Consider the following 10,981-nt stretch of genomic DNA (forward strand, 5'->3'; position numbering starts at 1 on the left):
AGTACTTCTTCCACCACTGTTCACATTTCATTTGTCTGCCCATGGAAATCTAATTCCATTTGGTGATAGATGGAGTACTTTATTAAACCCAAAGCGAAATTTAAAAAAGAGATGCAAGATTTCATATTTTCAGTGTGGTTTGGAACGTTGAATTGAGGCCGCTCCTCCAATTTGTGATGTTGTGTATGGTCAAGGTGTGGCTGATCCGCTTTTAATTCAAATCAAACTACCAAACTACAAACACTTAGTGCTCGTTTCGTGATATTTAATATATCTTTCGTTTACATACAATTTAAGACGTGGTATATTTAAGCAATATTACACGAGAGTGTAAGCAAGCGCCTCGTTCCTGACCGCATCACTGTCGTGCCAATAATAAGGTAAAGCACACCCTCGAGTATAATATTGCGATTATAAATTTACCAACAAAATAAAATATATACACAAAATTTATTCATATTGTGGGGCAGTTCGCTCTAAATAATAAAAAAAAAACTTTGTGCTTTTGTTATCTCCGTTTCCATGGAAACACATGGGGTATGACTAATACCTGGAAAACAATCACTCACGTAAGTAGAATCCTATGTAATAAAACCAAGATAACTATTCCAGCAAGTAGGTTGACCCTTAGTAACGACCAAGCATCAGAGGCGATTTCTGGTCCCTGTTAAGTCAGCCAGCCTTCAACTTCACCTAATGCTTTCTGGAGTTCGCGGCATTTCCCAAACTGAATAAATACCTCACCTATAAACACAAAACCGCTTTGCTAGCTCAATCTCGTTGTAACTAAGATATCCGCTGAAAAAAGTAATTTTTCCATGGACAGATTTAGCTACTTTGTCCGCAAACTTCACAGACATTTTTAAGCTAGTATTGCCGTGTCACCAGCACAGCTGATGGATAATGCTTGAGTAGAAGTGTGTGAGTAGAGTAGAACTTGTGTATGGGGATGCCAGGCAACGATAGAGAAGGGAGAAGGGCTCGGGTTTTGTGTGTGTGAGTGTGTGCGTGCGTGTGTAACTCGTCCCACAGTTCAATCCAGTTTCACAAACGAAAGACAACAGAAAACTCCGCTCCGGGTTTTCACCGCAGATCCCCCCCTACAAAAAAACCCAAAACAAAACAAACGAAAGACACTAGCAAAGCAACACAGTAGATAAAAGAAAGCCAACACAAACGTCAAATGGGTCGGACCACCGTGTTTAACTATATATCTTCAAACATTAGTTACAGCTGAAAATGACAACAGAAAAAAACAAGTTTGCCAAGTTCACATATCTCCGCAATTCTAATCAACTACCAGACGTCTACCCAGAAGTGACTGTTGTTGTTAGCGCAACGTAACAGTCTGTAGTTCTAATGAATGGCAGAGTAATATTTTTAGTGATGAGGCTTTTTTTCATTTGAGCACGGCTAAGTGTGTTGTCATGCTGATTTGAGCACGTTCTAAATGTCTAGTTGATCAGTCAGATTGCTTGGTCGGAACTACGTGTTGTATAATCGAAGATTAAATTATTATTATTATTATTATTATCATTATATTATTGTTATTGTTATTGTTATTGTTGTTGTTGTTGATTGAGATCAACCTAGAGTTCCGTTTCTGATCGTTTTTTTCATCAGCGCGTGCCAGCGTCCACAGCCCTAGCATTCTGTTACTGTAACCATAGCAACAAGTTGGGGTCGACACTGCCGCTGCCCCGTGACGCTGTTATAACATTGGTAATGTCAGATAACTACAAGTTTTAAACGTCTTTGACCGTCTTTTAGTTAACTTTAGTCAATTTTTGTTTCAAACTGACAGTCTGTTGAAAGAAAAACGTTCAGAAAGAGAAATAACAAAGGTGAAGAACAATGGACACTCAGGATGGAAAACAGGACAGCAGTCAACAGAGACTGCAGGCAGCTGCCTCCTTCAAGGCTTTCATGTTGAAAAACAGCACCAAAAGCAACCTGGACCTGTAAGTAACGTGCGTGATGCCGTTAGCTCAGGATTTCAGGACATGTTAGCTAGTTAGCGTGCTTGGGCACAGCATGGATATATAAAGAGAACAGCATGTAACATAAAACAATAGCAATAGAGGAGCTTAAACCTGCAGAGAACCGCTAGGACTGCTCTCCTTTTTAAAAAACAAAACAAAACAACAACTTTTATTTCCTCTCTTCTGTCTTATATGTGATTGTTATATGATGCCTCTCTGTTGTCTTGAAAATAAGTGTTTAATATTGTACCATGCCATTTATGTTTGTATGAACTTTTCACACATTTCAATAAAGGTTCTGTAAAACAAAAAGCAATAGCATTAGCCCCACTAGTAAAATACAAAACACGAGATTATCACTCCAAAAACATATCGAAATAAACGCCTTACATTAAATATGTTATTTAAATTTGACGGTGTGTTTACATCAGATATGTAACACAAAACATGGAATTAAAAAAGTCCTAACTTCCAGGTAAGCTATCTATCAAGGGTCAACAGATGCACACGGCAGAATGAAGGTCGCAATTTTTGACACAGGCCGTCAGAAATTGTGACGTTACAGCAGGTATTCTGAATAAGGTTAAACAACAGGCTTTTGTGTAGTTGATACCTATGAAACAGTGCCCCCTACTGTCACAATTTACGGTAGTCAGAAAATGATATGTAACCTTACACCGATAATAGGCCATTGACAGGTTTAGTCAGTTATCTGGACTTTGCTGTGTAAATTAACTTCTAGAGCCGCCTGAAAGATTCAACATTGAGTCATGATGATGGGCTACAAGGAATGATTCATCGCTAATTTTTCCATTTATCCAATAAAATGCAATTTTTCCTAATCTGAAGGTGAGGTCTTTAAATAGCTTTTGTCTGATCAACAGTCCAAAACCCAATGATATTTCAGTGTTATGTTAATTAAAATGATATATAGAAACACTGAAAATTCTCACTTGTGAGAAACAAGAGACACCAATGCTTAAATTAAATGATGAAATCATTTGTTTATTATCAAACTTGTCAGTGATTATTTTCTGTTGTCTGACTAATAAATTAATCAACTAAGCATTTCAGCACTTTACTAAAAAATGAAATACACAAAATGATGATTGTCATCAGTAACTTTTCAGGTCTGAAGTTTATATTCAGCTGCTCCAGTGATTTTGGACAATAGGGTCAACTCAGCTAGAGATGATGATGTCATTTGGTGACAACCGGTGTACTTCCACTGATATTGGTTACTTATAGTCATTAATGCTGGTTTATAGCTATGAAATAGAACATGCGTGTCCCATTATGGCTGGTACCCATTGCTAACCATCTTCTCAGGATAATGACTGTTCTTTACACTGGTTAATTGGTATTATGCTTATGTGCTTATTCTCTGCTTATAGTATGTATCCGTTCTTAACAATAATAAATACAAATAAACATAGCGATTGATGTTTCATACATATATATGTGTATATATATATATATATAGTAGCAACTGTTTGTTGAGCTGCCTGTTGGTCTTAAGGGAGACATTTGTTCAAATTCACAAAATAAAACACTAAAGCTATACAACCTTGTAGAAATTATATGTGTGAATTCCATTTCTGGTTGGACATTTTCTTAAAAATGAACATAGGATGGTGCAACTGTAAGGAAGTAATGTTGTTCTTTTATGTTACAGCTATGACCACCTCACCCAGTTGCTGATCAAGGTCATGGATGAGCATCCACAGAATGTGGTAGATGTGATTGAGGATATGAGCTATGATGTGAAGCGGGGATTATTTGAAGACAAGTGGAGCACCTTGCGAGACCTTCCACAGACTACAGCTGCTGAGCGGCTGGCTGAACATCAGCGCCTGCTGTTTTCTCGGCCAGAAGAGGCTGACCATGAGGAGGAGCTGGTAATGGCCATGTAAACTTACACATTTGTTTTGGTGATTTGTAGGGGAAAGGGCACATAGACATTTCAGCTTACCTGTGCAACATTAGATTGAGAATTGAAAGTGTAGATTTCTCATGAAGCCAGGTTACATATCATTCAACAGCATTTTATTGATATTAAATCTGTTCTCTGGTGTTAGATGTGAATGCCTTCCTGGATCTTTCTCTGGTCAGAGATCTAAAACTTGTCACATGTGGAAATATAGCCATTATAATGTAAATAAGACCCTTACAAGCCTTTTCACCTGAAAATATATTAAAATAATATGTGGTTTATGTTATGTAACATGGTTTATCTGTCTTCCATCAGGTGGAAACACCTCTTCCTAATGTAAGTGAGATTGGCTTCTACATGGAGCAGGCTGGAGTGGGTCTGGGCAGAGAGGAGATGCAGAGGGTCTTCCTTGCACTCAAGCAGCTTGTTGAGTCCCAGGCACTGCAGCGCTGCCGACTGTGGGGCAAGATTCTGGGCACAGAGAGCAGCTATATCATTGCTGAAGCTGAGTACAGAGAGGGTGAGGAAGAGGAAGAGCAGAATGCAGAGGAAGCAGCCAAGGAAGAGGAGAGAGAGGCTGAGACTCATGAGAATGAGGTGGGGAAGTGGAAAGTACTTCTTTAATCAGTCTTCTTTATTTATGTTTTCTTTAATCTTTGCGCAATTATTTAATCTGTTCATTCAAACTTAATGCTTCCTCCATGTTTACCTGTTTACCTAGTAAATTCAATTTAATGTTCATTTCCACAGCATTGATTCCATTAATACAACCACTCTTCTGCTCTCATTTCTTGCAATGGTTCTGTTCATAGTCTGACTGTGTCCCTAGCTGCCATTCTCCACTGGTCCTCCAGAGGCCCTCAGACTTTTCTCCCTTTTTGTTTGGACTGGACTGGGTGGGAGAAAGCTGTTTTGACTTGTATCTTTAAAGACTTCTGGCATGATATCATTTAAGATGCCTTTATTAGTTAGACTGTATTCATTGTGTTTCTGGGTTTTGGTTTTCTGTTTGCCCTGTGTTTTTCCTCCTGTGTTCATGTACTCCTCAGCCTGCTTTTCCCTCCACACCTGCCCTGTGTCTTCTTCAGCCAATCAGCTCTTTTACTGTTCTCCTGTTCCACCTGCACCTCATCCCCTCGTCAGTTTAGATTGTATTTAAATCGTGGTTTTCAGTTCAGTTTTGTTGGATCCTCTGTTCAATTTGTTCAGCCCTGTGTTGTTCAGTTTTGCTTTTGACTTGCCAGCTTTGTTTTTGCCTTCACAAGCCCAGAATAAATATGTTATTCTTCAGCCTTGCTCAGCCTGAAGTCGCATGCATTTGGGTCCACCTACTCCGCTCTGCATAACAGAAGGATCCGACCAGTCATGAACCCAGCAGGGCAACAACTTTTTTCTAAAAAAAGTTTCTGAGTTTGATTGGACTGTGGCAAAACTCATTGCCTCTCACTCTCATTAACGTACACCGCTCCTGGAGACGATCTGTGTACAGCAGCAGTATTTCAAGGAGAGGCCGTGGGCAAGTCATTTTGTTCCCTACCTGGATGTCATCCGTGATAAGCTCAACCATTTCCTGCAGACCAGCTCACTTGACTCTCCTATAGTGTCCAAGCCTGCACTCCAATCTGTTCACAACCAACCTGTCACTCAGATAGTCAGGCTCAGTTATATGGCATCATATTATATTATATTACGGCACTGGGGAGACCTCAATTTGCCAGACAAGCCTCCAAGCCTGTCAGCCACCAGCAGCCATACTATCTTGTTTCCTCCAAGCCTGTCACTCCTGCCTCCTCTTCACTTTGGCCTGCACCTGGGACTGCTAGCCTCTAGTCTACCTCTGCCTCTGAGTTGGCTAGCCTCCTGCCTCATCATGCTCCTCCAAGTCCAGCCCCAGTCCCCACAGACACTGTTGACTGGACAAGGCAACCAAGAATGGACCCAGCATATCAACTTCTCTTTTTGGAAAAGATAGTGGTGCTTTTTATCACAACTCCTCAGCGCAAGCCTCAGCTGTGGAGGGAGGTCTGGATCCAGAGCAAGTGGTTTGCAGACAGGCCATGGATGAGACTTCTGTATCCCCAATATGACACCTTTCTGGAGTGTTACCTGCAGTCCAGCCCAGCTCCTTCATCTGAAGTCCCCAGCTCGACAGAGTCTCCACTCCCCAGCACCGCAGAGTCTCCGCTGCCCAACACCACAAAGTCTCCACTGCCCAGCGCCACAAAGACTCAGCCCCTGGTTCCCAGCTGTCAGCTCAAGCACCAGCGCTAGAAGCAGCCCTTCCTGCTGTTGCTGCTGTTTGTTGTTGCTAGTCATGTATCTATTGTTGTTGTTGCTGTTGCTGTTGTCGCTCTGCTTCTCTGTGTCCCCACCCCCCCACCCCCTTCTCTCTCTCTCTCAACCTAACCGGTCAAAGCAGATAGCCACCCACCTAGAGTCGGGTTCTGCTTGAGGTTTCTTCCTGTTAAAGGGGAGTTTTTCCTCACCACTGTCGCCAGTGGTTGCTCGTGGGGAACACCTAGAAATCCCATGCTAGCACCCATAGATGTCTTATTTCATTTTTTAAAAAACCTTCTGAGCACTTCTACTGTATCACTGAACACGCTCTTAGTAGACTGTTTGGATATGCTTACAGGATATGTCCTTTAACTCCCACATAAATCAAATTTCAAGGACTGCCTTTTTTCACTTAAGTAATATCTCAAAAATCAGGCACATCCTGTCCCAAAAAGATGCAGAAAAACTAGTACACGCATTTGTTACTTCTAGGCTGGATTAGTGCGATTCCTTATTATCAGGCTGCCCTAACAAGTCTCTAAAGACTCTCCAGCTGGTCCAGAATGCAGGTGCACGTGTACTGCCTAAAACTAGAAAAAGAGATCACATTTCTCCCATTTTAGCTTCGCTACATTGGCTTCCTGTAAAATCTAGAATAGAATTTAAAATCCTTCTCCTAACTTACAAAGCTCTTAATTGTCAGGTACCATCATATCATGAAGAGCTCATAGTACCGTATTATCCCACTAGAACACTGCGCTCCCAGAATGCAGGCTTACTGGTGGTTCCTACAGTCTTTAAAAGTAGTAGGCTTAAAACTTTCCTTTTTGATAAAGCTTATAGTTAGGGCCGACCAGGCTCGCCTTGGATCAGCCCTTAGCTATGCTGCTATAGGCCTAGACTGCTGGGGGACTTCACATGATGCACTGAGCTCCTCTCTCCTCCTCCTCCTCCTCTCCATCTGTATGCATTCATGTAACATCAATGCATGTCACAAACTTTGCTTCTTCCCCGGAGTTTTTTTTTGTGCTTTCTCATCTCGCAGGAAACCCTGGGTTCTGGGCTGAGCTTTCGCGGTCTTTCACAGTCCTGTTGGCATCCTTCCCTAGCTGCTGATGTGTCGTTGTTGTTATGATTGTTGTTATTCTGTCCCCCCTCCCCCTTTCCCTCTTTCTTTCTCTCTCTCAACCCAACCGGTCAAAGCAGATGGCCGCCCACCTAGAGCCGGGTTCTGCTTGAGGTTTCTACCCGTTAAAGGGGAGTTTTTCCTTACCGCTGTCGCCAAGTGCTTGCTCATGGGGGAATTGTTGGGTCTCTGTAAATTAAAGAGTACGGTCTTGACCTGCTCTATGTGGAAAGTGCCTTGAGATGACTTTTGTTGTGATTTGGCGCTATATAAATAAAGATTGATTGATTGATTACAGCGGCTGTGGCTCAGGAGGTTGTCCACTAATTGGAAGATGGGCGGTTCGATTCCCTGCTCCTCCAGTCTGCATGTCGAAGTGTGCTTGGGCAAGATACTGAACCCCAAATTGCTCTTTATGGCTGTGCCATCAGTGTATGAATGTTTGTGAATGGTTAGTTCCCCCTGATGGGCAGGTTGGGACCTTGTATGGTAGCCCCTGTACCCATTCAGCGTATGAATGTGTGTGTGAATGGGTGAATGGGTGTAGTATAAAAGCACTTTGAGTGGTTGGAAGACTAGAAAGGCACTATATAAGTACAGTCTATTTACCATTTTACAGTTTTTGATGACATCATAAGGGTTATTTCCTAAATTTTTGAAAGCTTCTTCCAGAGTGTCCTTTAATCTTTACAAGTTAAAGAAGAAGAAATTAATTGGCTAGGAGTGATTTTTCTTATCTTGTGGTGGCTTTGTTTTCAGATGGATCCATTTCCTCAGTCGACCTATAAACCCCCACCAGCTGTGCCAAAGGAGGCAATAGGAACAGGTGCTAACAAGTTTCTTTACTATGTGTGCAAAGAGCCTGCTCTACCATGGGTGAAGCTTCCTTCAGTCAGTCCTGCCCAGATAACTGTTGCTCGCCAGATCCGTAAATTCTTCACTGGGAGACTGGATGCTCCAGTTGTTAGCTACCCGCCTTTCCCTGGGAATGAAGCCAACTATTTAAGAGCGCAGATCGCTCGGATCTCTGCTGGCACTCAAGTCAGCCCCCAGGGCTTCTACCAGGCTGGGGAGGAGGAAGGTGATGAGGAAGAGGAGGCACCACGGGACAGCTATGAAGTGAATCCTGACTTTGAGGGTGTTCCAGTCTCTGAAATGGCTGAGTCTTTGTCTGCCTGGGTGCATCATGTTCAACACATCCTGAAGCAGGTACAGGTCTGATCAAAGCAGCCTTTTCTCTGTTGGTACAGTAGGTGAGCTTTTCTAATATGCAAACATGGACTCCTTTAGGGTCGCTGTACTTGGGTGAACCTGGCTGTGAAACCAGGAGAAGAATCTAATGAGGAAGGAGAGGCTGAGGAAAAGGAAGAGGAGCCGGATGAGCCTGAGCCAGAGGTCGGACCCCCTCTGCTCACTCCCCTCTCCCAAGACATAGGTCAGTCTTTGATTTTGGCCATTTTCGTTTGAAACCAGTAAAGGTAAACAAGTATTTAATTTTCACTGGGGATAGGAGGACATGTTTCCCTCACTTTTTAAAATACACTACAGGCAGCTGTCCAGCTACTCTGTTCACATCACACAGCCCAATAGAGCTTAAAATAGAGGGAATGGTTAGCATTATTACATGATTAATATAGCAGGTTTGACTATAATCGTACACATTGTTTATTGGCCCAGGGCTGATAATTAGACTGTTGTTGAAGCTGACCGTTTCTTTTCAATGATCTGTTGGTTCTGTGCTGATGATGAGGTGTTGAATTGAGGGAACTCAGATAGCCATAAAATTATCTCCTGTGCTGCTCCTCCATGTGGTTTCTGTGGTTGCAGTGGTCACACAGCAAGCTCAAAGTTCAGCCATCATCAACTCAGACAGCTGTCATGGAAATTCTTTTGACTGATGTATCAAATCTCTTACTTCATGTAGCATGAAGAGAAGGACACTACAGCATTGTGTTCTTTGGCCACCATCTTCAGGATGCTGGCTATTATACCATCATGAAAACAAGATGAAGGAAACACTTCCTGCTTAGTTAGCTACAGTTTACCAATAGAATGGCCTGGTTCATACTAGTTGCTGCATACATTCTGGTTGTTAATCAGTTATATTTAACTGGTAGGGCTGATTGCCCTCAGCACTTCCTCTGTGCCGATAACTAGTCAGTAGATTTCCGCTGGCTCTCTTATTAGCTGACAGAGGCAAGTACCATTGATTTTCCACTAAGGTAACACATGCAACAATAGAATTAACACAGAAATGGCAGCTACTTGCTGCTGTTGTGTTTATATTAAGAGACAATGGCAGCTACAGCAACTGCTTGCTGTCTGAAAGCAAAGGACATCACTCTTTGTGGTAATGGTAAAAATACAATATAATCTATTATAAAACATCAGCTCTGTACCAGTGAAAATAAATGAAATTTTAGGTAGGGTTAGTGCACTGAATAATGCAACAATTGACATTACTGGTAATTTTTGTTTGAACACTTTTATAGCATTGACACACTAACTTTTTTTGGTTGATGAACTTATGACTTTATTGTATCCCCTCCACTTCTGAAACCAAACCTATGTTCTTGGAGGCATCTAACTGTTTTTAGTGTTTGTGCCTCAGAATTGTTCAACACCCCTCCCTGGAGCTCCAAGATTTCCTCCGCTCTCACCTCTCAGCATGCAGTAGCTGTGCTGCGTTCCAACCTCTGGCCAGGAGCATGTGCATATGCTTGTGGAAAGTATGTGAAAAAAACAGAACATTCTGACTCCCTTTGTTTGATTTCTCACAGTATACTGAAGGCAAGGTTGCAATTTACAAACAACCATGTGCTGTCTCTTCCTTTAGGAATTTTGAGAACATATATGTTGGATGGGGTCTGAAGTATTCAGGGGAAGGGTACAGCCCACCAGTCCCCCCGCTACCACAGAAGGAGTGTCCCAGTGGACCAGAAATCACAGAGGCCCTGGACCCAACGCTGGAGGAGGAGCAGGCACTGCAAGAAGCTTTAGAGGAGCAGCAAGCTGCCCAGGGGGAGATGATGGACACAGACGAAGAAGAGGAGGAAGATGATGACTGAGAAGAGAGTCACACATTTTAAATAACTATTTGATCTGTCAAGTATTTATTTGTAAGTCAATGGCCAAATAAATCAGTTTGCTCGGTGGCATGGTTTGAAGTTGTAAAGTCATCTAAATACAGCACAGATCAAACTTTGAAGATGGCAGTGGTGTACAGATGAGGCAATGCTTACAATGATCCACAAAATGATCATATAAAAAATATAAAAAATATTCATCTTACGATTTGCAGAAGTAACAAAAGAAGTTAACCAAGTTAAAAGAAGTTAACCAAGAAGTTTGGCTTTTTACCTGTAAATTTGGTTTTATGAATATGGCATTTAGCCAGTAAAATTAAAGGATTTGTAATATATAGCTGATAATTCAATTTAGAGTTTTCTTTTAGTATTCCAAACAGAACATAAACAGAGATGATTTTTTTACTTTTTTGTGATCATAGATTTACAAAGATACACTTAGATTTTTGCTCGTTGTACTGCTGGCACGACCATCATAACATTATATTGGAAAATATGTACAATTAAATAACGCTAAAATATATTGACTAAATTATGTCCAACAACAAAAATCTACTGTATTCTGATATCAATGGAA

General features: G+C 41.6%; 1 protein-coding gene across 1 annotated transcript; it reads left to right on the top strand.

Moving 5' to 3' along the window:
* The first annotated feature begins 1,585 nt into the window (after positions 1-1,585).
* rsph4a (radial spoke head component 4A) lies at positions 1,586-10,481 on the top strand. The gene is made up of 7 exons (XM_044362685.1): positions 1,586-1,961; positions 3,658-3,880; positions 4,231-4,512; positions 8,078-8,527; positions 8,609-8,753; positions 9,930-10,047; positions 10,155-10,481. The coding sequence occupies exons 1-7, from the start codon at positions 1,855-1,857 to the stop codon at positions 10,384-10,386; spliced, it is 1,557 nt and encodes a 518-aa protein (XP_044218620.1). The 5' UTR covers positions 1,586-1,854; the 3' UTR covers positions 10,387-10,481.
* Positions 10,482-10,981: the final 500 nt, after the last annotated feature.

Source organism: Thunnus albacares, chromosome 9 (assembly GCF_914725855.1).
Source record: "Thunnus albacares chromosome 9, fThuAlb1.1, whole genome shotgun sequence".
Lineage (NCBI taxonomy): Eukaryota > Metazoa > Chordata > Actinopteri > Scombriformes > Scombridae > Thunnus > Thunnus albacares.

Coding starts and splice junctions, on each gene's coding strand:
- rsph4a (XM_044362685.1), top strand. CDS start 1,855: ATGGACACTCAGGATGGAAAACAGGACAGCAGTCAACAGAGACTGCAG. Junction 1,962..3,657: donor ACCAAAAGCAACCTGGACCT/GTAAGTAACGTG, acceptor TTTATGTTACAG/CTATGACCACCTCACCCAGT. Junction 3,881..4,230: donor CTGACCATGAGGAGGAGCTG/GTAATGGCCATG, acceptor GTCTTCCATCAG/GTGGAAACACCTCTTCCTAA.